General features: G+C 34.5%; 4 protein-coding genes across 4 annotated transcripts; 3 read left to right on the forward strand and 1 right to left on the reverse strand.

Annotated features, from left to right (window-relative positions):
* The first annotated feature begins 366 nt into the window (after nt 1–366).
* On the forward strand, nt 367–12,256 carry LOC133781885 (beta-adaptin-like protein A). Its single transcript, XM_062220992.1, has 11 exons — nt 367–629; nt 1,090–1,606; nt 2,247–2,371; nt 3,589–3,787; nt 4,395–4,623; nt 4,771–4,937; nt 5,148–5,357; nt 5,769–5,879; nt 6,020–6,196; nt 10,876–11,331; nt 11,570–12,256. The coding sequence occupies exons 1-11, from the start codon at nt 577–579 to the stop codon at nt 11,858–11,860; spliced, it is 2,535 nt and encodes an 844-aa protein (XP_062076976.1). The 5' UTR covers nt 367–576; the 3' UTR covers nt 11,861–12,256.
* Nucleotides 12,257–13,896: 1,640 nt separating this feature from the next.
* On the reverse strand, nt 13,897–14,641 carry LOC133781886 (classical arabinogalactan protein 1-like). The gene has a single exon (XM_062220993.1). It carries the CDS (start codon nt 14,510–14,512, stop codon nt 14,084–14,086), a length of 429 nt encoding a protein of 142 aa, XP_062076977.1. The 5' UTR covers nt 14,513–14,641; the 3' UTR covers nt 13,897–14,083.
* Nucleotides 14,642–17,365: 2,724 nt separating this feature from the next.
* LOC133784831 (putative disease resistance protein RGA3) lies at nt 17,366–17,926 on the forward strand. The gene has a single exon (XM_062224103.1). It carries the CDS (start codon nt 17,366–17,368, stop codon nt 17,924–17,926), a length of 561 nt encoding a protein of 186 aa, XP_062080087.1.
* Nucleotides 17,927–23,346: 5,420 nt separating this feature from the next.
* On the forward strand, nt 23,347–24,501 carry LOC133784832 (putative disease resistance protein RGA3). The gene is made up of 2 exons (XM_062224104.1): nt 23,347–24,392; nt 24,498–24,501. Exons 1-2 carry the CDS (start codon nt 23,347–23,349, stop codon nt 24,499–24,501), a joined length of 1,050 nt encoding a protein of 349 aa, XP_062080088.1.
* The last annotated feature ends 2,659 nt before the right edge of the window (nt 24,502–27,160 follow it).

The following is a 27,160-nucleotide window of genomic DNA, read 5'->3' on the forward strand; positions in this document are numbered from 1 at the left end:
AATAATTAAGTATGCATATTGGTGATTCTTGATCATTCTAATTTGTTACATTTTTTTACATCATACTTTATTCCATATTTATTTCTAATATCTAAATCTAAAAAACAATAAAAATATCACTTGTTTTATTTTCCACTTATTATTTATCTCTAAACTTGTTAACTTTATTTTCTTTTTCTTCTTGTGAAATCGACATCTCGAACTATACTAATACCACAAAGTTAATCATGACTATTTAAATTAGATAAATAGATTATCCTACTACAATTACACCTACGCTAGATCGACAAACCATTTAAAAAATGAACTTAAGGTAAATTGAAGGAGGCACATTTAGAATAGTTAAACTAAATAAACGTTTATATATGTGCATAGCCTGAATAACTTGATTCTGAAAAGTACCCTTTTTTATTTTTTCTAGGTAGAGGACGCCAAACATACTACAGAGAAGGAAAGCTTAAATTTGTGATTGAGAGAAGGCAAAAACAACTCATTGAAGATCTCGATTATATCTCCGATCTCTTCGATACGGTGTCGTTTAAGAAATTGCCTACTCAGCCAGAATTCTGATCGGCCATGGCTCCGCCGGCACAGTCTCAGCGATCTCCGTCGCCGTCTCAACCTTCAGGGTGGGTACAACTTTACTCTCATCAAACCCTAAGGCACTCAACTGTTGTAGTCTTCTAAGTGTTGAATTATTGTTAGTAATAAGATCTTGATAATGTGTTCATTGAGGTTATACTTGAATGTTTGTTCTTCGTTTTTTCTCGGATGCCAAACAGTAGGCAACCTACAAGCGCAAATTACAAATGCGAATTCCTCTTTCTCTCTCTCGCTCTATATATATATATGTAGTATTCGGTTGAAATGAAGTGATGATTAAGAATTATTTGAATTGATTTTGATGTATTTTGTATTTCTTTTCTACTTTCGGCATCCAAAACCAACTTAATTCATACTCATTGATAATATTTGTAGTTTGATGTACAATATTATGGAAGAATTCGGTTTGAAGTGATTGTAGTAGTTATTTTCCTGCATTTGATTGTAAGACCACGAACATTAACTCAAAATTTACTCCTTAATTAGGAAAAGCGAAGTTTCCGATCTCAAATCACAGCTTCGGCAGCTAGCTGGTAGCCGAGCTCCGGGAGTTGATGATTCGAAGCGAGAACTTTTCAAGAAGGTCATATCTCATATGACAATCGGCATTGATGTCTCTTCTCTTTTTGGAGAGATGGTGATGTGCTCGGCTGCATCAGACATTGTGCTAAAGAAAATGTGTTATTTATATGTTGGTAACTATGCCAAGGTCAATCCTGATCTTGCTCTTTTGACAATCAATTTTCTTCAAAGAGATTGCAAGGATGAAGATCCCATGATTCGTGGACTTGCGTTGAGGAGTTTGTGTTCACTGCGAGTGGCAAATCTGGTGGAGTATTTGGTTGGGCCATTGGGATCAGGTTTGAAGGATGGTAATAGTTATGTCAGGATGATTGCAGTCACGGGGGTTCTGAAATTGTATTATATCTCGGCTTCAACCTGTATTGATGCAGATTTTCCATCGATTCTTAAGCATTTGTTGCTTAATGATCCAGATACTCAGGTGGAGATATCTTGCTTAAGTGACCTCGCTAACCAATTTATTGAGAAGAATGGGTGCTCTATTTAGTATGATTAATTAATTGGTGAAAATAATCAAATATATTTTCCTTGCTACATGTGATTTTCCCGTCTTTTGTTTGGTAAAAATTGGCAATTGTAATTGATGGTTGTATGCATTGCTAAGTTGATTTTCTTTTACATTTGCAAGGGTTTCCGAATTACAAAATTTTAGCTATTTATTACATATATATTTGACTTAGATAATTGATTGTCATACTGTTGTATCTACTTATTTCTGCAAGTTTACTAAAGCACATACATGCAAGTTGGCATACTATCGAGAAATAAACTCTTATGCTTTTTCTTGACCTAAACGATTATAAAAAAACATATAAGTATAACTAAATATATCAAGGTCAAAAGAAAGTTCAACGTTTTGGGTGTTCTTTGTCTATCATATGCTATTATCAATCTATTTTCTACTCTTTTTTTCCTTAGCCATATTTCATATCCGACGATGGAATAGCTTTCTATTCATATTTGATTTAAATAGTTCAAGATTATTTATCTATTGTTAACTAGATGATTCAAAAAAAGGTTGGCCTTTTCAATCTAATTACCTTTTATACTTTCTACATCAGGTAGTTGCAAATTGTATTTCTTCCCTACAAGAGATTTGGACCTTAGAAGCGACCACCTCTGAGGAAGCATCTAGAGAGAGGGAAACTCTGCTTAGCAAGCCAATTGTTTACTATCTTCTGAATCGGTATGCAGCAGCGTACACTCTCATTTCTTATTACACGGTTAAAATGTAATGTGCTTAGCCATACTGTCGAGGTCATAATAATATACGTGTTACGTTGAACTGTGGAAATTTGGTTAAGTTGCTATGTGCTTTTTAGGCTGTCACATTTGGATAATCAGACTATAAATACTTTACTTCACTTGAGTCATTATGGTTTACATAAAGATTGAAGATAGAAACTCGTCAACAACAAAATGTTGATGGCAGAAATTTGTCAATGATAAAGGTATATGCTTGAGATCAATCATAAACAAAACTATAAAGAAACTTGAAAATTAATAGTGATTCCAAACCCAGATAGGTAATAGTCCATCCACTTAGTCATTCTCATTTATATTGCAGTTTCAATACAGTTGCTCTTCCCCTTTTCTAGAGTGTATTGACTCTGTATTTATAGGGAATATAAGTAGTTGATTTGTCTTTAAGCCATGTGAATATCTCCATCTTAAGGGAATATTTTAAGCTTTCGCGCATTATTCCTGACTTTGGGATAAAATCTTTGGGAGCTTTCGAGACCTCTTCTTCAGTGGACAATCTTTGGGATAAAATCAGGTTCTAGGTTGCCACTTGGGTGTATAGAACGAAAGAATTTGAGGGTGTGTTCTTTTTGGATCTTCGTAGGGAGTGGGTGCATTTGTGGTCATAACTTTTTTTTTCTTTTTTTTTCCCTATGTTACTACGGTATTCCTCCGCCATAAGTGAGGGTTTTCAATATTATTGAGAGGAGGTCACTTCGACCTCTTACTCATTTTTCAAAAAAATTATTCCTGACTTTAGTGGGGTATATACAACTGTAAACAATATTTCCAAATAATATCTGGAGTGGTCGAGGTTTTCTGCTTGATATAACTATATGTGTTGGTTGGTTATTTGACCACGCTGATTTGATCATATTAGTTTCACGTGTTGGTTTGAGCTCATTTTTAACAACTGGCATATATGGAAGGATCTGATTTTTATTGTGAAAATGTAGCTGTAATTTGTTGATGCTTTGGTAAACTTTGAGATCTTAATTGGTGAAATATTTGCATGCCACTACATTAGCAAAAACCAATGAAAACCATGTTACTGAGTTAAAGGTACCCTGAACTAAATTTTGAATTATAAAGTGTAGAGTTGACATGTTAGTCACATTTTTAAATCTCCAACTTACTTTAATATCTGCTATCACAACACAGAATCAAGGAATTTGGTGAATGGGCTCAATGTCTTGTACTCGAGTTGGTTGCTAAATATATACCTTCCGATAGCAATGACATATTTGACATAATGAATCTTCTTGAAGATAGACTTCAGCACGCAAATGGTGCTGTTGTCTTGGCCACTACCAAAGTGTTTCTACAATTGACTTTGTCCATGACTGATGTACATCAACAGGTAGGTTCCTAAATATATATATATAAATATATATTTAAAAATATTCCTTGATTTTCGTGTCTTTTAATTCAGAAAGTAAGAATTTGTGCCGTAGCTTTGTATTACAAGCTGAAAGGTTGTGAATTTTTTTAGTCATAGTCATAGAAGTTCTACGGTGAATGCCAAACAAATATTTGCAACTTAGCTATTGTTTTTTTTAATTGGATGAGAAAAGCTCTTGTGGAGTAATTGGCTGAAAAGAGTGTTTCTATTTGGCACTTTAAGGTGTCGTACACACATGAGGGGGCACCTTAAAAAAGGTTAGCGATTTTTAATATTACTCGTTAGATTAAAATATGTTGGACCGATATTGAATTGCACTAATAACAGTATGACACCTCATGTAGTGTTGGGCACCATTCATTAGTGCCCCTTAGCATGAAAAAGACATTTATGACTAGGATAAGGTTTTAGGGAAGATAATTATTTGTGTAGCTGTGACATCATGGTTGGTTTTGATTTGATGTTTACTTCACTAGAAGTGTTATCTCAGTTTTGGAAGTCTTGTTCTAGATATGTTCCTTTTATGAAATGAACAGGTGTATTAATGAAAATATCTATTGGTTAGGTGTATGAACGTATTAAAGCCCCTCTCCTAACACTAGTGAGCTCGGGTAGTCCAGAGCAATCTTATGCGGTTCTAAGCCACTTGCATCTCTTGGTGATGCGTGCACCATATATATTTTCCTCAGACTACAAGCATTTCTATTGCCAGTACAATGAGCCATCTTATGTAAAAAAATTGAAGCTCGACATGTTGACTGCAGTGGCAAATGAGAGCAACACTTACGAAATTGGTAAGCAAACACCATTTGAATGGCTTGTAGAATCTGCATCCTGTAATGCTAGGTGACCCTTCTCTGGTTGCAGACTCATGTCCGCAGATATTCTTTTATTTTTATTTTTACTACAACTAATCCATGGCCTTCCTGAGTCCATTTCAGTGACGGAATTATGTGAATATGCTGCAAATGTTGATATTCCTATTGCAAGAGAGTCAATTCGTGCAGTTGGGAAAATAGCACTTCAGCAGTATGATGTGAATGCAATTGTGGATCGGCTTCTTCAGTTTCTGGAGATGGAAAAGGACTATGTGACTGCTGAAGCTCTGGTAAATTTCATGCCTATGCCTGTTAGATACTGGATTGAAATCTAACTCAAATAGTTACTGTCCTCTATTTTGTGGAATACATTTTCATTGTCAATGGCCTTTTATTTCTCATTAAGAGGGGAAAATAAATAATAATTAAGTAAAATAAAAGCATGATTTTTGCCAATACAATTGCTTAGTCTATTGATATAAGTTTGGAATTCTACGCAGGTCCTTGTAAAAGATCTACTAAGGAAATATCCACAATGGAGTCATGATTGCATTGCAGTTGTTGGAAATATAAGCAGCAAAAATATTCAAGAACCTAAGGCGAAGGCAGCTCTCATATGGATGTTGGGAGAATATTCCCAGGACATGCACGATGCACCATATGTTTTAGAGAGTTTAATTGAAAATTGGGATGAAGAGCATTCTGCTGAGGTGAATAAGCAACTTCCGGCCTCTTTAAAGCTTTGTGACTACACTTGACTTACATTTGCTTATTTTCTTTTTTTGTTTGCGGAACTATTGTTATGTAAGTTACAACAACAAATATATTTGACCTTTCAAGAAGAAAGTTAATTATGAATTGGCTTGAACTTCTTTTCTATTGTGATGTGAAAATTTGGGGATTCCCTCATCTTCCCCTACGATGCTTAAAACTCACAGAAGGAAAAGAAACAAATGTAAAAAGAAATAAGAAAGAAAAAAAGAGTAGAATATGATTTTGAGGATTATCATTTGTCACATGAACAAGATGATATCAATATTTCAAGTTTATTCCTCATCTGATCTTGGGCTGTATTCAACCTTGATTATATCTGACATGATTGTTTCATTGTAATTGCACAGGTTCGCTTACATCTTCTAACAGCAGTAATGAAGTGCTTTTTCAAAAGGTCACCAGAGACTCAGAAAGCCTTGGGAGCTGCATTGGCTGCAGGGCTTGCTGATTTTCACCAGGTACATACATGTTGATATGTATGAAGTCATTTTCATATTAGGTTATTGATTTACAGGCTTCGAACTTTTATTAACTCATGTTTTGTGGAAGCGTTTTTTTTTTCCTGGGAATATTCATTAAAAGTTTTAGTTGGTTGCAGGATGTTCATGATAGGGCTGTATTCTACTTCAGGCTTTTACAACACAACATAACTGTAGCAGAACGTGTGGTGAACCCTCCAAAGCAAGCTGTTTCTGTATTTGCTGATACTCAGAGCAGTGAAATAAAAGATCGCATATTTGATGAATTTAACAGTTTGTCTGTTGTTTACCAGAAAGTAAGTATAATTTTCTTCTTTTAGATAATTTAAGATTTTGGTAGCTTAACCATGGCCTTTATTAGATAGTTGGCCTTTCTTTTAAAACAAAACTTCAGCTTGTATTAATATAATTATCAGTACAAGCAAACATTAGGATAAAATCCCTAAGAGAAACTAGAACAAAACAAAACTACATATATTAGTGAGTTGGACATCTTTAAACTCCCAAACATTAAAAAGCCAAATCATGACCCAATGTCTAATCTTTTCCCATAATTGCTCGGCGTCATCTTCAACTCCTTCAAAGATTCTCTTGTTCCTTTCTAGCCATAATGCCCACCAAATAACCACCACCCCTGTCCTCCATAATTTTTTTTGGCTTGGTTTCCTGGAAGGCTGGAACATAGTGATTTAATACACCACTACAGTTGTTTGTGATGCACCACAGAAAATTAATTTCCTTGAGGAATCTGTACCCATACGCTGGTGACACTGTACAATGCAAGAATAGGTAATTAGTATCTTCCCCACTTTTCTTGCACATAACACACCACATGAGGAAAGCATAATGTATGGTCTTCTCTTTTGAAGAGAGTCATGAACACTTGGCGTAAATAAAAACCTGAACCAGAACTTAGCTGTCCAAGGAATTAAACCAGTAAAAACACCCCCCACCCACCAGCATATGAATATGAAAAGCTGATTTGCAGGAAAAGTCTTGAAAGGAATTACCTAACCATGTTTGTATATCCTCCGAAGCTTGACATAGTTTTTGGTTTTGAAGCCAATGAATTAAGTCAATGAATATGAACCTCTATAATTATATCATTCAAGTTTCTGTCTAAATTAAAGCTCCAATTGCATTCACGATCCTCTATATCGCAAAATTCATCAATACATCTAAAACTGAATATTCTTGCCATTTCTTGAGCCCATTAAAAAAACTTGCTCAAGGTAACCTCCTCCGAAATATTATCTAAGGGTGCCAACAAATCAATGAACTTCTTGCAATACTCCCTCACTGTTTCATTTTGCCTTTGAGCCAAAAATTGCTCGTTTAAAGACCCTTCATGGGTTGAACGAAACTTCCTTATTATTAACAGTTTCATTTCTTCCCATAAGACCATTGGTCTTTTCCTTTTTCCCCATTGGTACCACAGTAGGGCATCTCCTTCAAGTTCCACCCATCCTAGTTGCTTCCATCAAAGATTGGCATCTCAAGTTTCCTTAATTGAAAATCCCTTTGGTAGCCCCCATTACCAGACGAATCTACTCCTTGCATGTCGATTGTCATCGGGTTGAGCACCATCTTCCCTGAATTGGTGGGCATTGTCATCTTGTTGGCTTCATCCGTTTGAGCCTTCATTGTCTCGTCCTAATTCTTGAAAAATTGCTCCATTCTCTTGCCCATGGCCAATATTTCTTCTATAAGGGAACTCATCTCTTCACCGCTTTCACCTTTGCCCTTCTCTTCCTTCATGCTATCCAATTGGACCTGCGCTTGCTTTCCTCATTGCTTGTCGGGCATCCCCCAAGACCAATGCTTTGATCGGATAATTGCACGTACTTGTTCAATTGCTCGTGCGAGGTTGTATGCTTGCCTCCTTTCCTCCTTCTGTCGGCCATGTAATCCTCCTAGGGTGTTGTTTCTTACTCTGCACACTTTGTTGCTTCATCAAAACAAGAATATACTGTTCGTGCAGGTCGAGGCACTCAAGGCCAAACACCATCTTCTTTGTGGGATGTCTGGTCTCATAGTGCAGCCACTGTTTCAGCTTGTTGAGCTCTCACTTAATGTAGCTCCTCTTGTGCCTCAGCTAGAGTTTGTTGCACCTTCTTGATGCCATAGGGTGGCATCGATAGAGAGTTGGTTAAATCTTGCTCTTCTCACACAACTGGTTGCTTCCCTAACCACTGCAAGGGTCTTGGATCTCCTACATTCATCATTGGTGTGGGAGAAACATTAGATTTTGGGAAGATATTTTGTTGGGGGAGGAATCTCTAGCTTCTGCATTTCCTAATGTAATTCAAGCAAGTTCAGAAAAACAGTCTAGCATTTTAGATTTTAAGGGGATGAAGGAGAAGCTTTTAGTTTAAATCTCCACCTATCTTGAAATTTAAATGATTGGGAGATTGATGAATATGCTTAGCTAATTCAGAGACTAGAGAATATACGCTTGCAGGATATAGTGGAAGACCGGAGAGCTTGGAAAGGGGATAGTTCAGAGACTTTTTCTTGCAAATCAGCCTTTGAGTCCCTTAGATTGAAAGAAGGACAAAATTTTCTTATGGCAAGTGTTGTGGAATAAAGTAAATGTTCTCACAGTGATGCAAAAAAGAAGACCTTTCATCTCGTTGTCCCCGGGTTGGTGTGTTTTGTGCAGAAGAGGAACTGAGTCAGTGGATCATCTTTTTCTACATTGCTTATTTCCTTTGAATCTCTATTTTAGGGTTCTCAAAGAATTTAGGTTGTCTTGGCGTGTTCAAGCAAAAGTTGTGGCAATCCATTGTAGCTGCAGTCTTTTGGGTTTTGTGGTCAGAAAGAAACAATCGGATTTTTGACGACAAATAGAAAGACATAGATAGGCTGTGGGATTAAGTTCAAATTGGCATTGTGGCTGCATAATGACAAGCATTTTGGTTACATTCCTTTCTCGGCTTGGCTAAGAGATTGGAATTTTATATATTAAATAATCTTTGTATTTTAGTTTTCTTGGTTTGTGCGTATTTTTCTTTGTTTTTGTTAGCAGTTTGTTGCTCTCGGGTTCATGCTCCTTGATTTTAAGATAGCATGTTTCCTTTGATTTTTTTGTATTCTATCCCTTTGATTTAATACAAAGTCCTATTTCTTGTTCAAAAAAAGAAATTGGTGCGAGTAGTGTTGAGCTCTAGGGATGGTTTGAGTAAACTTTCGGGGATGCATTTTTTTTTTTTTGGGGTAAGAAGTCGATTAAAGATGGGAAATAGGCTTGTAAATCTCTTAATGAAAATACCAAAATATTGACTATAGATTTCGATGAAGACAACGTTTTCCTAAAACAACAATGAATTAGTGTTTTGAATGAGTGATAAAGATGGAGACTGTAGTGGTTCACTTTAGTCCCAAAAAGTTGGTTTGCGATCATTGGAATTCACCGTTGTGGCATACAAAAGAAATTTGTCCTTCATACATCACGACTCTCCTATTTATAAGAGACTTTACTACTATTATTCCTCAAAACTGGGAGTTACCAGTTTGTTACGATTACATTTATTTTAATTCGATGTTGACTAATCAGACTTAAATAACTAGTTTATAGGCTATCGAAATTCTTGGTAAATTAATTATGCAGTCAATCCTCTTGAATTCACATCATTTGAGGATTTTGGTTGTTTGCTCGGGCGTGGGCCTTGCTCGAGCACAGTATCCGTTGATGTGTATCGAGCACAATATGTGTGTATTCTGGCTGCGAATATTCTATTAGGATTTTCAGCTCTTGGACTGATCTCGCCTTTACCTGAGCAATGGAGTGTCTGTTCTTTGGTGTAACCCTGTTTGCTTAAAGTCGGGAATATACATGTGGTCTTGGGGTGTGCTAAAACCACCTTGAGGACATTCTCTCCCTCAACTTTGTATCCCACGTATTATCTTGAAGCCTGTATTTACTTTATATAATCTTGTACCACATACATTTCTCATTTGGAAACCACGATAACCACTTAATAAGAAAATTCTTATTTCTTTCCCTTATCTTACCAATCCTGAGGCGTTCTTTCATCCTTGGTTTACAGACATTTTCCCAAGATACAAGATGTTCCCCTCCTTTCTAATCTCTTCCTCCCAAAAAAAACTTCCCTATCAACTTCTCTATTATCAGTGACAGAATACTGGTGCCTTAAAATTGAAAGGTAGTAAATAGGTTGAGAAGAGAGAACTGACTGAATAAGAGTATAGTTGACCCTTAAGCCACTTAGGCTAGCTCAGTGGTGAGTGGGGAAGAGATAAGGTGGAGGACTGGTGTTCTAACCTTAGACCTTGTTTCTGGTTTATTTATGAGTGTGCTAGCTGAATAAAAAAAACAAAACAAAAAGAATTGTTGACCCTTTTTAGGTTATTTAGGCAACACAAGTGTGTTCTAAAAAAATATTAGAGATCAGGAAGTGAAGAAAAGTAGGAAGTTTAGATCTTATTTCTGATTGGTTTGCAACATCCAGGTTATTTTGTATTCTATCTCTGTGATTAAATAAATCAAACTTCTTAATTTTTTTTAATAAAAATAAAAAAATTAAGTGGCTTCTACAAGTGAAATTTCATCTGTTGTTTTTAGCTACTCAGTTTTTGAGGTTGCATCAGAGACCTTGTGAGCCAAAATAATGTTGAATTTTCTTTTTTTGTTGTGACGTTCCTGATGAATTAGCACCTTATCCAGTGGAGCTGTTTCTTCCCATAGTTCACGGGAGCAGTGTCAGAATCAAATAATGATATTTTCATCTAATGTCTGTCCAAGTGTGTGAACTAGTCATTTACGTGATCTTTGTTTCACATAAACTTACTCTTCTATCAGGGGGAAGGTTGATATACAAATTAGGCATTTGTGTCAATTAATGTACAGTTTAGACACCTTTAATCTGCTTTATTCACACACGTACACACACTTGGTTTAGAATACCAAGAGATTTGTTGGAATTGAGATGTTAATGGATTGATATATTTGCAGCCATCTTATATGTTCACGGACAAGGAACACAGGGGTCTATTTGAGGTTTCAGATGAGCTTGGAAATCTGTCTATTGGGACAGAACTTGCAGATACTGGTGTTCCAGGTCACAGTGTTGATGCTAATGACAAAGACCTTCTTCTTAGTACCTCAGAGAAGGAGGAAACTAGAGGTCCTAGTAATAGTGATGCATTCAGTGCCCCATCATACGATAGTTCATTGATCTCCATTGCTGCTTCACAAGCACAGACAGACTTGATGAGTTCAAGCATCACTGGGCCAGGGAATGCAACATCCAGTTTTGCAATTGATGACCTCCTCGGCCTAAGTGTATCAGCAACATCTGAACCAGCACCAACACCTTCACCGCCTTCTCTGAAGCTCAACCCAAAAGCTGTTCTAGATCCAAGCACTTTTCAGCAGAAGTGGCGCCAACTGCCTATATCATTATCACAGGTACATACTTGTTCTTATGCCGATTTTGCTAATCCAAGCACTTTCCTTTTTATTTTCTTTTCCTAATCCAATTATCCACTTTAGAACTTTTTATTAGTTCATGGTCGTAATTTTATTCTCTCTCGGATGATTATGTCCTTTTAATTTTATATGAAGTAGGAGAGATCACACACAACCTTAGTATCTGTTGAGATCATTGTTAGTATGTGATATGTGTAATATTATCCATCTGGTGCAGGATTATTCCTTAAGCACTCAGGGAGTGGGAGCTTTGACAACACCTCAAACACTTCTTCGGCACATGCAGAGCAGTTCCATCCACTGCATCGCATCCGGTGGCCAATCCCCAAACTTCAAGTTCTTCTTCTTCGCACAAAAGGCTGAAGAATCTTCTACATTCCTTGTGGAGTGTATAATCAACACATCATCTTCCAAAGCTCAAATCAAGATCAAAGCTGATGACCAGAGTGCATCTCAGGCATTTTCGTCCTTGTTCCAATCAGCTCTGGCCAACTTTGGTTCATCATGAGTGCATTAAAACTCAGGGATAAGTATCTTTCAGTGTTCTTTGATGAGTAATATCGAAAATCAACATGAGTAAAGAGGCGTAAACTGTAGAAACAACCTTTTTCTGTTTTCTTTGGATGGCTGTAGATTGGTGTACAATAAGTTTATGTAGTCAAGGCTTCCATTTTTTCCCAAATTATATTTATGCAATTTTAGTATACATCTCTCTCAACGTTCGACACACACTGATTCATCTTGAAATATGAATCAACCGTTTAATTTGTAGTTTGTTTTCTTTGAAAATCCTCACTTCACTATAGTTTCGCCACTCCATGGTCACAACGGTGGTCTGTGTATTTTGTACTTGCTTGGAGGCTGCGTTCTGTGATTTGCAATTCCCATGTACATGTTTGCTTCTTTTCAAACAGTGTAATAAGTGCATTCAGCATGTTTGAGATAGTAGAGACTTCAGAAAGCTTTAAACCTAATTCTGAAACTTTTGATTCTTTCATATTGGGGTTTTCAACGTTGGGCAATATTGGTGCAACCATGCTAAGAAGGCTGCTGGCCTTGCTGGAAATCTTCGAACATTTGAATATTTGATTTCAGGCTGTGTAAAGTTGGGACATCTTGATGTTGCTGATAGATTTTACAGGTAGATGATAGAAACTGGGTTCAATCCCAGCGTGCCCATATTGGAGAATATGCTTGAATATGTGAAAGGAAAATTTATGTTTCAAGTGAAAAAGTTTCGTTAGTCATTGATTAATGGTGGATGGATTATTAATGAGCAGATGACAGAGAAGCTTGTAGGGGCCGGGTTTTATCTTGAACTTGAAAAGGTGGAAGAAATGGAAGAACTGGCTGCTAATATAATGGAGTCCAATAACGATTCAGATCTACCAGTTTTATTAGTGCCTATGTTATTCAGTTTTATTAGTGCCTATGTTATTCACTGGTGTAGTAGAGCTCTCGGGGGCATTACAAGCAGACCTTAGTTGAGGTATCTTCAGTTCAATCTCATTCGGTTTTAGTCATGTAAACATTTTACTTTTCATCTCAACGAAAGAACCCAACAATTGACACTAGAAACTGTGAACGACAATTTCTCTCTAGTTGTGCTTCAATTTCAGCAAAGTTTTTGCATACCAAAAAAAATCTATCCATCATATAATGAGGCTTTCTTATTTCTTCTAAGAATCAAGGGTAATTACCTCATTAAACATAAATATATACATTCAAATTCAACTTCGGGCAATTGTTAAACATCTCATATAATCCGAGCAAAATTAATTTCGACTCAATTCATCACGATTATGTCTTTTTTTGAATAATTGATTATCTTCTCAAACATGTATTTGGATCGCATTAATCAGCAATCACTTAGGGCCAGTTTGATATAGTTGTGCTTTAAGAAAAATTACTGAGTGTGATAAATTATAAATTTAAAATGACGTGAGTTGAAAAAGTCGTGTATATATATTATAATTAGTTGATTTAACTAAGATTCGATTATAATAACTTAAGTTATCTTAAACCTCCACTTTTTTTTGTTGCTAAAATATAAAATTGATATTAAAAAATAATGAGATATAAAAATAATGTTATAGTAATATAATAAATTTTATATTAAAGTTAATTTAAGCTTACCAAAAAAATAATATCTAATAAATATAATTTATAAAAATATTCTTTGAACAAAAAAATTAAATATTAAATATTTTTACTTTATTATAATATTAATTTATTTTAAATAATTTTTATTTTGAGTAATATATAATAATAAATTTATTGTAAATTTTTTTCAAAAAGCTATTTTAGAAAAAGTTAAAGCCAACTTTAACTTCTCCATAAATTCTTCTATGATTTTTTTTTAATAAATACCAAACACCATTATTACAACCATAATCTTTATAATACCTTCTCATAATTTTCAAATTTACTACTATATATGGTGCTAATAAAATTATTGGATTGGTATAATATAATTAAAAATTGTATATTATTATACTGATATTTACGAAAAATAAAAAAACAAAAGGAGAATACAAAATCATATAAACCAAAATGGCAAATCCTGCCTTCTTTATTCACTATAAATATAATAAATTGTGAATCAAATAAATGGATACGTACGATTAAATAATAAAAAAATTATATAAAAATAATAAAAATTGTAAATCTATTATAAACATAAAATAATTAATCCCAAAATAAGGAAAAGTAAAAATCTCAAGCCAGCTCTCTACATGACGAAAACTGAGGCCAAAACGACAACGGCCATGGATCCAACGGCACTGAATGAAGCCGAAACGGCGCCGTTTTGAGCTGGACCAGGAGCCTCTGTAGGATTACCAGTGATCGTTGATGGAGAATCAGAAGGAGATGCAGAGATCGATGATGGAGATGAAGCTGGAACATCAGCGGCAACCGGTGAAGGAGATGGGGGAGATGTAACATCGGTGGATGGAGTGGGAGCAGTTGCCGGAGTAGTGGCAGTCACGGCTGCCGGAGCAGGAGAAGGAGCAGCCGTTGTCGTGGGAGATTGGGCCGGAGCAGGAGAAATTTTCCTGGGAATTTGTACGGAGGGAGAAGGAGCAGGGGACTGGGCGACGGTGGAGACCACTAGCAATGCTGCCATTGCTGCAACCAAAGCAAAGCTTACACGAGCCATTTATAAAGAAGAGAGAGAAAGTGAGTGTGTTTGGAAAGAGAAAATGAGAGTCTTTTGTAGACTTGAATATTACGAGCAGAGAGAAAGTAGAGAAGAGAAGAGAAGAATTGGGTTGTTTGAGTTATGAGTTTAGTTTCAGGGTTTTGAGGCTATTTATAGAGAAAAAAAGTAAGGGACGGGACTCAAGAGTCAAAAGAAGATGACCGTTGGAGCTCGAGACGTTTTCTTTGCGGATGATCTGGCAAAGATCAACGCTCCAGATTTATTTTCACTTGAAAGGCAATTACTTAGACGAGCTCACCTATACGAAACCGAGTAACCGACTGGGTCTGGAACCGTGTCCTTTCCTGGAAGAACCTCTTCTTATTGTAATGGTACACGTGGGCCACTTTCCAGTCAGTCGCTGGGCAGCTCAATCATATGAAAATTACATTTTATATCAGTTTTTCGATTTTTAAAAAATATGGCTTTATTTTTTTTAGTATTATTTTATGATTTTTTAAAATTTGTATTTTTTTTTATGAGATTTTTTTCTCATATTTTTATAAAATAATCATTATTTCATTATTATGCCATATTTCTTTTTTCATAATCTGATTTTTTTTCTAATTAAATTTGTCCATACAAACCAACAAAATTTAATTATCATATTTTTGCATATTAATAGCTCGTCCGCCCATCCTATTGGCCATTTGAAACTCAACGTTGATGCAGGGGTGGTGGCCGGTAATCGCAGGGTCAACTGTGGAGCGGTGGTCCACGATCACCTTGGGAATTGCTTGGCATCATCGGCTGTTCCGGTCCAAGCTTTGATCACCCCCCGGTGGCTGAAGCGCTGGCTGTTTTAAATGGCCTGATTCTTTGTTCGAGTTTGGGTTTTAATAATGTGATTGTTGAGTCTGATTGTAAGTGGGTTTGTTTGGCTTTGTCTAACAAAACGCCCCTCTTAGCTGAGTTTGGTTTTGTCATTGCAGATATTTTCTCGCTTTGTAATAGTTTTTACGTAGTTGAGTTTTATCATTGTAATCGGTCAACCAATTCCATAGCTCATGATCTGGCCAAGCCAACTCTTTCCATTGACAACACTATAATTTGGTGGCCTGGTCACCTAAGATGTATGAGTCCTTGACTTTGGTGTTAGGCAGTTGCCGAAATCTTCATTTCTTTTCTTTTAAAAAAAAATAGCTAAAAAACCATATTTACAAAAAAAAAAATCCCTGGAATCAATAACCACTTGGGCCGTCTACATCTAACCTTGGGCCTAGTGAGATCCATTACTTTCATGGGCTCATGATCATACTTTCATTGCCCAGTACAACATAGTTCTTTCGATAGTTATCGTGTCACATAGTCTAAACTCATGATTTTCTCAAATTTTAACAAAAATACACAAACATAACATAAAATCGATTCAAAACACTTTGAATAATACTCAAGATCATTTTATATGCATACTCATAGCAAAAACATAGTTTTAATTCATTACTAATAAATATTTCTCTTTTAAAACTAAAATATGATATTAAAGTGTTAGGGGTATTTTTATCTCAAACTAAAATATAGGCATATTTTTCAAAGTTTGTAATAAGAGAACATATTTTTTTTTCGATTCAATTTTATTAAGAATATTTTCTCTAATCTCCCTTATATATTTATGTCTATTCTATTAATACACGCATATTATTACTTGGTCTTGTATAGCTGCATAGAGCAAACTCGAGGAACTTACAATAAATAAATAATAAATAAATAGAAAACGTCAAATCTTCATCTCTAAGTTTTATTACAACATTAATTATAATAATATATTATGTGTGCATTTCTTTAATAACCTTTTTCTCATAGGACTTGGTATGCACTTTCTATATTATATTCATCAAAACTGAAAACGAGTTAGAAAAAATTGCTTGGTAATTGCCTTCAAGTTTGTTGATTCATTATTATATACTCCAATCCAATGGGAATATATAATTACTTTTTTATAACCATTCAATGGCACACTTGACATTATATATTTATATAATCTGATCTGAAGGAGCATTTTCTATATCAAGGGAAGTCAAGTCGTTATACACATTTACCATTCATTATTTCGTTTCTACTATCCAAATCACTCATCTCTGCAACCATGGTTGACGCTGTGATCTCTGTTCTTCTTGATCAGTTGGCTTCGGTCACTAGTGAACATGTGGGAGAAAAGGTGAAATTGGTCATGGGAGTCGATGAAGAACTTGACAATCTTCGAGGAAATCTGGTAGCCATCAAAGCAGTCCTTACAGATGCTGAAATGAGACAACTGAAGGAAGAAGGTGTGAAACTGTGGCTGGATGAGCTCAAAGATGTATCCTACGACATGGATTCTGTGCTAGATGAGTGGAACACTGCAATTCTCAAGTCAGAATTTGACCAAAGTAAAAACAAAGCTGAAACTAGTATTGCTGCTGATCAGCTTACTAAACCCAAGGTTTGGTCATCTATTCTCTTCTCGTTTTTTCATTCTAGTCCAGTGATTATTAATCGTCTTGACATTGCTAAAAAGATCCAAAGCTTAAACGAGAAACTAGAGAGAATCACCCTTAGAAAGAACATGTTCTGTTTTAAGGAAACAAGTGGTCACCCTTTTTTACTCCAGCGGCCAGACTACACCACCTCCTTTCTTGACGTGTCTGTCGTTTATGGTCAAAACGACTATAAGGAAATTCTAATTAATCGATTAAGGCCGAGTGAGGGTGGCCATGATGACAACCACACCCCATGTTCATCCCCATTGTTGGAATGGGAGGGATTGGAAAGACTACTCTGGCCAGAAATGCTTATAATGATGTTGAGGTCAAGACCATTTTTGAGGGTAACATGATTTGGGTATGCGTTTCAGACCCATTTGACGTTCCTAGGATTGCCAAAGAAGTTATTGAGCAACTCACTAAAAAACCCTCAACAGCCACTGGGTTAGAGTCGTTAATGAAAGAATTTCGTGAGTCTATTACGGACAAGAAATTTCTTCTCGTACTAGATGATGTGTGGACCACCGACTACAGCAAGTGGCTTTTACTAGAGCAAGTTTTAAAGCTTGGCAAGATTGGAAGCAGTGTTGTGGTGACTACACGAAATGAGAAGGTGGCCAAAATGGTGGGAGACACAAACAAGATTTGTGTGAATAAATTGACTGAAGAGGATTGTTGGTTGTTTTTAAGAGAAATAGCACTATCCAACAGAACGGAACAAGTGAGGGAAGATTTTGACTCAATTGGTCGAAAAATAGCACGTAAATGTAATGGCTTACCTCTTGCTGTGAAGACTTTAGGGAGTTTTTTGCGTGTTAAGGACATTGAAGATTGGCATGACATGTTCACAAGTGAAGTTTGGGAGTTAAAAAATGTTAGACAAAATATATCTTATATAATACTTGAATAAACACAATATGATAAAAACAATAGTTATATCTATATCTACTAAAATTAAAATTAAAGATACATAAATATTATAAATATAAATAACTTATAATATATATAATAATATTATAATTATAAATAACTTATAATAAATAACTTATAATATATATATAACAATATAATATTATAATTATAAATAACTTATAATATATATAACAATATTATAATTATAAATAACTTATAATTTATATATAACAATATTATAATTATAAATAATATAATATAAATAACTTATAATATATACATATATAACAACATAATATATATAACAATATAATATTATAATTATAAATAATATAATATAAATAACTTATAATATATATAACAATGATATAAAAGCCGAGGCCTGTGTAACACATAGTTTCCTTAAAACAGATTCGCCGCCTTTACGAGGTTACGACGTCTATCTCCCAGGATACAACGGTGAACGACAAGTAACTCAATTACTTCGCCGAACCAAATATACCCGAACTCTATCACTATAAAACATATAACTAAAATCATAATATAAATATAATATCATAATATAAATATAATTCAATATAATTATATACCTTAAAATATGGAATTTTGATGTACTTTAAACAACAAGGCTATACTCCATTATATAGCCCTTGGAAAAGAAGTAAAACAATTTGCAACCAATGTGGGACAAAAAATCTCAAAGTTTTTTTTTCATTCAAAAAATATCCAACAATCCCCCACATGAATGAAAAAACTGACTCAAGAAAAACCAACAAAATAAATAGACCTAGGTGATAGAGTTCAACGATAGAAACCTGCATAGGATAGGTAGGTGTTACCCTTTGAACCTTCCCTTGTATAAGTATATTTACTTTACTGGCTGATCAGTAGACGCGATGTCTTTGAACTGTTCTGCCGTTCGTGTAAACGATGATATACCACACACATGAATCTTCCTGACATATATTGGTTCTCAAGATTATGTTCGTTTTGGCCCTGAACATTTCCCTGGTTCTGCAAGAGATATTCTAGGAATTGAGCCCTTATTCAATCCCTATAGAAGCGGCCCATCTTCTCTCTCACATAGGTGATTTTCTTAATTAAGAGTAACCCGTATTACTCTGCTCGACATTTCGACGCATAAGAAATCATTAAAAGCATAGCTTAACCTTTTCCTTACGGTTATCACTGTTTCATCATAGGAATGGACAATGAGGATAACCCCCACAGTGATTCAACATAGTCTTTATAGTTTTAGTTGTCCCTTTGAACCTAGATCTTGGGATCTCCAATCAACTAGGTGGGGTGTCTACTGTATTGACTTTATTCATTCATGGGCTTTAGACCCATTCCCCTCGATGATTTTTCAACCAACTCTCTATTTAACCATTTGGTTAGCGGATCCGCAATATTATCCTTTGATTTCACATAGTCAATAGAGATAACTCCTGTTGAGAGTAGTTGTCTAATGGTATTGTGTCTACGACGTATATGTCTAGACTTACCATTATACATATTATTATGCACCCTACCAATTGCAGATTGACTATCGCAATGTAAGCCAATAGCTGGCACTGGTTTAGGCCATTTTGGAATATCTTCTAAAATTGACGAAGCCATTCTGCTTCTTCGCCACATTTTTCTAAAGCAATAAACTCAGATTCCATCGTGGATCTAGCTATTATCGTTTGTTTAGAAGATTTCCATGATACAACTGCACCACCGAGTGTGAACACATATCCACTCATAGATTTTAAATCTTTCATGTCAAATTTCTAGTTCAACATACTTTTGATAGATTTGATCATTTTATCACTGCTTCCAACAATGAGCATGTCATTTACGTAAAGACAAAAATTGACATAGTCATTATCTGTTTCTTTAACATAAATTTAAGTTGATTCTCAACTTCGGTCTTATGGAGAACAAATTTCTCTATAGCCTCGGTTTTGCTTTTTAGCAAATACACATAGCAATATTTAGTGCTATTATCGACAAAAGTAATAAAATACTTATTGTCTCCCCTTGTTTAAACAAATTTAAAATCACATACATCGCTATGTATTAATTTTTAGGGGTTCATTATTCCTTTCAATCGTTTTGAAGGATGACCTTGTTAGTTTTGCCTTAACACAAGTTTCACATTTATGATTTTGAATCAATGTGGAATTTTGGCATGTGATTCAAGTTAATTAATCTACACAAAGTGTCATAAATTAACATGTCCTAGTCTACCATGCCAAACATAGGAAGACTTAAGCAAGTAATAAGAAGCGTTATTAACTTTATTGATAATTGGTTTAACAACCATTACACTGAGTTTAAACAACCCATCAGTTACATAACCCCTTCCCACATACATACCACTTTTTAGACAAAACAACTTTGTCTGACTCAAAAACCATACGAAATCCATGCTTGTTCAGCAGTGAACCAGACACAAGGTTTTTGCGAATATCAGGTACGTACAGTACATTGTTCAGAGTCAGCTCCTTTCCAGAAGTCATTTTCAGGATCACTTTTCCCTGACCCTCAATCTCAGACGTGGCAGAGTTTCCCATAAATAGTTTCTCTCCATTGGTCACTTGTTCAAAACATTTGAACATACTCTTGTCTGAGCATATATGTCGAGTAGAACCAGTGTCAATCAACCACTCTCTAGGGTTGGAGTTGACCAGGTTTACTTCCGATACCTTCGCTGATAGATTTATATCACCAACATCTTTGGAGAATTTATCCATCATATTCGTCTCTTCACCATGGTTCTTCTTTGGTAGTCTACAGTCCGATGACTTGTGACCTAGCTTATTACAGTTAAAGCATTTGCCAAGGAATTTGAACGACTTTTTAGAGATTCCTCCTTTTGGTCCGAATTTAAACCCTTTATCATTGGGTTTAAAGTTCCTCTTTCCCCTAGAGTTTTGACCTTGCTCCATCAGATTGACCTTAGCCACATCTTGTCTTGAACTCATTTTTTCTGAATTCTTGTTGTCTTCTTCAATACGAAGTCTGACAATTAAGTCTTCAATGCTCATCTGCTTTCGCTTATGCTTAAGGTAGCTCTTGAACTCCTTCCATTCAGGGGGAAGCTTTTCAATTAAAGCAGCAACTTCGAAGGTCTCACTCAGGATCATTCCCTCAGAGGAAATGTCATGTAAGATTAATTGGAATTCCTGAGCTTGACTAATCACAGTCTTGGAATCTACCATTTTATAGTCAAGGAATCGCCCAACCACAAATTTCTTTGTGCCAGCATCCTCGGTTCTATATTTTCGGTCTAAAGACTCCCAAAGTTCCTTAGCCGTCTTCTTTGTAGAATAAACTTCATACAAAGAATTTTCTAGACCATTCATAACAAAGTTACGACATAGAAAATCAGATTTGATCCAATCATTGACAAAGTTAATGACTTGGATATCATCCTCATTTTCTTTCAGCTTATGTTCGCTATCAGTAACGAATCGCGCAAGATTCATGGTGGTCAGATAGAACAACATCTTTTGCTGCCACCTTTTGAAATTCTGCCCATTGAATTTATCAGGTCTTTCCCCAAAGCTCAAAGGATGGCTCGTATTAACCGAGGCCGGAACCGCTTGGATATGAGCTTGAATTGCCTGAACTGGGGTCTCAGTTGACACCTCATTATTCCCGCTATTTTGGTTTGTTTCAGTTGTCATTTTCTGAAATCACAAAACCAACAATGTTATTTTCCTGACACCGGAAAATTATATGGGTTTGCTTAGATCAAACTTAAAGAAAAATTCTTAGGTTAGCCTGGAAGGGTTAAAATCCCAACCATTCGTAGTCTAGCCTCTCGTAGAATATTTCTTTGAGTATTTATCCAGCCTCAAATATCTCTACTAGATAATTTCCAAAGAATACTAGAAGAAGGGTCTAGCCCCTGCCTCAGCAGTCTAGTTTCTTTGAAAATATTCAGTTCCCAGAACTTCTCTAGTGAGATTTAAGTTCAAACGAACTTTTCACAATAACAATATCTTTCAACATATAGATTTAGAAATATCACTAATAGATATATTCAAATATTATATTTAAACAATAATCAGTTTTAAGATTGTTAGACAAAACATATCTTATATAATACTTGAATAAACACAATATGATAAAAACAATAATTATATCAATATCTACTAAAATTAAAGATACATAAATATTATAAATATAAATAACTTATAATATATATAACAATATTATAATTATAAATAACTTATAATAAATAACTTATAATATATATATATAACAACATAATATATATAACAATATAATATTATAATTATAAATAACTTATAATATATATAACAATATTATAATTATAAATAACTTATAATTTATATATAACAATATTATAATTATAAATAATATAATATAAATAACTTATAATATATACATATATAACAACATAATATATATAACAATATAATATTATAATTATAAATAATATAATATAAATAACTTATAATATATATAACAATGATATAAAAGCCGAGGCCTGTGTAACACACAGTTTCCTTAAAACAGATTCGCCGCCTTTACGAAGTTTCGACGTCTATCTCCCAGGATACAACGGTGAACGACAAGTAACTCAATTACTTCGCCGAACCAAATATACCCGAACTCTATAACTATAAAACATATAACTAAAATCATAATATAAATATAATATCATAATATAAATATAATTCAATATAATTATATACCTTAAAATAAGGAATTTTGATGTACTTTAAACAACAAGGCTATACTCCATTATATAGCCCTTGGAAAAGAAGTAAAACAATTTGCAACCAATGTGAGACAAAAAATCTCAAAGTTTTTTTTCATTCAAAAAATATCCAACAAAAAATGTGGAGGTGGAGCTTTTCAATCCATTACTGTTTAGTTATTATGAATTAACTTCTGCAGAAAGAAGATGTTTTCTGTATTGTGCCATCTTCCCTAAAGATAATGTGTTTGAAAGAGATGATCTGATCCAACAATGGGTAGCGCAAGGCTATTTCAAGTCAACGAACAACGATCAACATGAATTTGAACAAACAGGTCAAGTTTGTTTTCAAAATTTGGCTATGCGGTCATTTTTTCAAGATTTTAATTATGATTATAATCGTTTTACTATAAAGTTCAAAATGCATGATATAGTGCATGATTTTGCACAATATCTCACAAAAAATGAATACTCGGTTGAATTAATATCTACTTCTGGAAGGAGAGTCGACTTAGATACTCGTCATCTTAACTTAGTCAACGTTTCGGTGTTTCCAACTTTTTCAAATCTCAAGAAGAAGAATTTGCACACTCTTATGGTTACATGTGATTCAAAGTTCATGGGTTTAAGTATTCACATGTTTCCTCATGAGATCTGACTTGAGATTTCTCAGAACATTAATTTTGAAGGGAGAATCGATGGAATTTCCAACAAATATTGGTGATCTAATACATTTGAGATATTTTAGCTTCTACTCGAGCTATAGAATACCTGTACCTCCTAGTATTGGCAATTTGTTTAATCTGCAAACCTTAAAGTTTCTCGGTGCAATTTCAAAACTTCCTAATGAAATTGGAAAGTTGATTAACTTGAGACATCTTCAATTATCTAACGGGTGTAGTGAAGGCTATCCAAAGAGTATTGCAAACTTGACAAGTCTCCAGACGCTGGAGAATGTGTATTTCCATTCGACCATTCTCACAAATAATAACATGGCATGTTTACAAGATCTACGAGGGTTGAACAATCTTCGTAAATTAGGTTTGGTTAACTTAGGTTGTGAAGAAGACAAGGAAAAGGCTAAGGAAGCTGAACTTCATAATAAAACAAAGCTTGCCCACTTGTATTTGTTATTTGACGTGTTCATTCTACCAGAGATGGAAACTCATGAGACTGTACTTGAAACTCTGCGACCCCATATCAGTTTAAAGTCTTTAAGAATTGTGAACTACCGTGGTCGGTCCATTTCCCCTAGTTGGATGGTGTCGTTGATTAATCTAAGGAGCTTATACTTGGATCATTGTCATTACCACGACACATTGCCTCCTTTGGGGAAACTCCCATGCCTCGAATCACTCGACATATATTCTAGTGATGGTTTGAAGAAGATGGGGCCTGAGTTTTTGGGAGTAGAAATCCATAGCAACACATCAACAAACTCGTTGTTTCCGAAACTAAAACAACTCAATATTCGCAGGGCAAAGTCGTTGGAGGAATGGGTAGGGGTGGTGGGGTGGAACATGAACGACCCTCTGAAAATAATGCCTTGTCTTGAGTCTTTGGATATCTCTTTTTGTCAAATGCTGCGAACGTTGCCTGACTTCCTGGAGGCGACACCATTGAAGAATTTGAACATTTTTTGCTGCAAGCATTTAGCCAAATCTTGCTTGAGGGAGACAGGAAATGACTGGCCCAAGATTCGTCATGTCCCAAACATTACTATCAGCACCAGAACCAGAACCAGGTAAAACTAGCATAGTTATTACTTTGTTTGAATGAGGCAAACGTAACCCAACTTTGCCATTTTGATGTACATAAATCATATAATACTATTTCCAAATGGATGCAGATGAAGTATAGAGGGTTGGCCCAATATTCGTCAATTTCCAAATTCATATCACAAGGTAAGAAAAAGATGAAAAAAAGAACAAAAAAATAAAAAGCAGCAATGATATTTACTAAATAATTTATGTAACTGTTCGTACAATAACATTTAACGCTTTGTTCTTGCATTTTTTCAGTTCATGTTCAAGTAGTGGCGGACTGGTGGAGTACGTGCTCAAATTCTCAAATTTTTTGTTTGGTATGAAGAAATTTACTATAATAAGATTTTATAGTCCCTGCTCTGATCATATTTTATAACTTGGAATGTCTTACGACACTTCATAGTAACACAAACTAATTGGGATTCTAAATATGAGTGCAATCAATTGTGTTCGACTCTTGATACATCTGAAACATTAGAAACATGATTGTTTTCTTGTAATAATGGATTGGTGTGCTGCAATTAATGGATACATGATATTTTGGGCTGTGTAATATTTTTGTTTTCTTTTCGTACTAGTACAAAATTTGAGTACATATAGATCAAATTTTGAGAAAGAACAAAGGATCCTTTATTTTCACAAATTTCTTTTGAAAATAAATTCTATAGCTAGGTTACCTTACCTCTATTAGGAGTCTCATATATTCTCATACTTTTAGACATTCATTAAAAAAATATATATTACAAAATTTATTTTAACTAAAATAAAAATTTAACCTAAAACTAAAATTTTTTAGTACGTCCTTATCCTCTCTTCTTCCCACCAGATTCCTTCCTTAGTCCTTTTCCATTATTCTTTTGCCTTTTTCATTCTTATTTTATGTGAATTTTTTTAATATATTTTTTGATGTTTAAATCAATTAAATTATTTTTTATATTTTAATATATATGTTTTTATTTTTTAGTTTTAAAATTACTATAAAATTTTTAAACAAATGACAAATTTTTTTATAAACATTTTGGTACTTTTATTACCAAAAAAAAAAGTTTGGGAAAAGCTAGACTTTACAATTGGAAGGCAAGAAAAATTATAATTTTGGAACTTTCTCGCAAAAAAAATTAGTAATTATAAAATTTATGCTGCAAATTTTCCCATTTTATATAATGATATATATTTAGTACTTAAAAAAAAATTATCTATAATAATCCACACTTCCTGAACTAACAAGCATTGGGGACCATTAGTATATTATAGTAGAAACAGAGTAATTAGTAACAAAACTATTGTTTAATCAATTACTTATAAGTGTTATTTTCTTTTGCTGTTCATTATTCTTATCTATAATCTTCAAAACATTCAAGTTTTAACAAGTTTTCAAAGCTGTTCTTTTTATTATCTTATAGAAACAGAGCCTTCAGCTTAAGAATTCTTACCACTAATAATTACACCAATATAGCAACATTACCATGAACACATGCTTAAATGAAATGTTTCAGTTTACATATATGTTTAGAACTTTCTCATATTAGTTTAATGGTCATGTCTAGCCATCACCCACACTATGTTACTTTCTAAACATAGTTTTTTAAATTTCATTTGCAGGAATCTTGGAACTTGATGAAACAACTATTCTCATGGTCGTCTAATAAAGCTGTTGGTTTGCTCTGAGGTGATGAAGAATTGATGATGAGGCTCATCCAATCAGATGTTGTTTGAAAAAGGTTCAAAATCCTCTTGTTGTATCAAAGTGGGAAACTTTGTTTCAAATTGTTGTAATCTCAATTGTATTTTGTATTGTGGATGTGGATGTAGGCTCGTTAGAGCCAGACCACATAGGTTGATTGCGTTGATTGGAGTGGAATATGTACTTTAAGTTTGTTGGTTGTTTATTCTCTTAATTTTGCGTTGTCTTGGAGGAACTTTTTTGATTAAGAAGAACTGTAATGCCCCAAACTTTCTAATAAGGTTTAGGACCTTGATTAGGAGGCCGGGATGGACATAATTAATTTATTGTATTATTAAATGATAATATACATGTTTAGGTGTATTAAATATGCATGTGAACCAATTTCTAAGTAATTTGGTGATTTTCATATTTTGGCAATTTCAGGTATATTTGGCATATATGTGATATGTGTGTGGTACTTTATTATTATTTGGTTATGCTATGGTTACTCAGCACGAGACGATCCTAGGAGGTAAGTTAGTGGGAAAGTCACAACAGGATTTATTATTGACTTGGAGTGAGTCAAGGGGTATTTAGAGCATTATTGGGTTATTGGGTAATGGGAATCAATATTTGGTGATAAATTGGGAGTTAGTAAGATCAGGGGGAAATTCTGGAGGTTTTGACTATTTTGCCCCGAGGATGTTTTCGGGACCCCGAGCGTTAGGATTTTTTTGAGGCTACTTAAGCTTAAAGTAACTTTTTAAGAAATAAAAAGAACGTTCAGGAAATTTTCTTTCCCACTAAGTTCCATTTTTGTCTCCCGATCATATTTTCAAAGGTTACTTGAGTTCTAGGACTTAGATTCAAGTGAGGATCGAGGCATAGCAATCCTAGGGAAGATTAGAAGCTTATTAGACGGAGGATTTAGTTGGAAACAACTTAATCAGAGATAATTCAAGTTTTAAGTTTTTTAAAGTTTTTAAGCTTGAATTGGACTTTGTGTTTTGATGAGTTTTTGGGTGATTTGAGACTTGGGTTTTATGGGTTTTGGATCATGGGGATGTTTGGGAACTTTGA

Source organism: Humulus lupulus, chromosome 6 (genome assembly GCF_963169125.1).
Source record: "Humulus lupulus chromosome 6, drHumLupu1.1, whole genome shotgun sequence".
NCBI classification, from domain to species: domain Eukaryota; kingdom Viridiplantae; phylum Streptophyta; class Magnoliopsida; order Rosales; family Cannabaceae; genus Humulus; species Humulus lupulus.

What these genes read in the sequence shown, in the direction of transcription:
- LOC133781885 (XM_062220992.1), top strand. Translation starts at nt 577, where the DNA reads ATGGCTCCGCCGGCACAGTCTCAGCGATCTCCGTCGCCGTCTCAACCT. An exon ending in TCGCCGTCTCAACCTTCAGG is followed by an intron (nt 630 to 1,089) that starts GTGGGTACAACT and finishes CTCCTTAATTAG; the next exon opens with GAAAAGCGAAGTTTCCGATC. An exon ending in TGCCTATATCATTATCACAG is followed by an intron (nt 11,332 to 11,569) that starts GTACATACTTGT and finishes CATCTGGTGCAG; the next exon opens with GATTATTCCTTAAGCACTCA.
- LOC133781886 (XM_062220993.1), bottom strand. Translation starts at nt 14,512, where the DNA reads ATGGCTCGTGTAAGCTTTGCTTTGGTTGCAGCAATGGCAGCATTGCTA.
- LOC133784831 (XM_062224103.1), top strand. Translation starts at nt 17,366, where the DNA reads ATGATTTGGGTATGCGTTTCAGACCCATTTGACGTTCCTAGGATTGCC.
- LOC133784832 (XM_062224104.1), top strand. Translation starts at nt 23,347, where the DNA reads ATGGAATTTCCAACAAATATTGGTGATCTAATACATTTGAGATATTTT.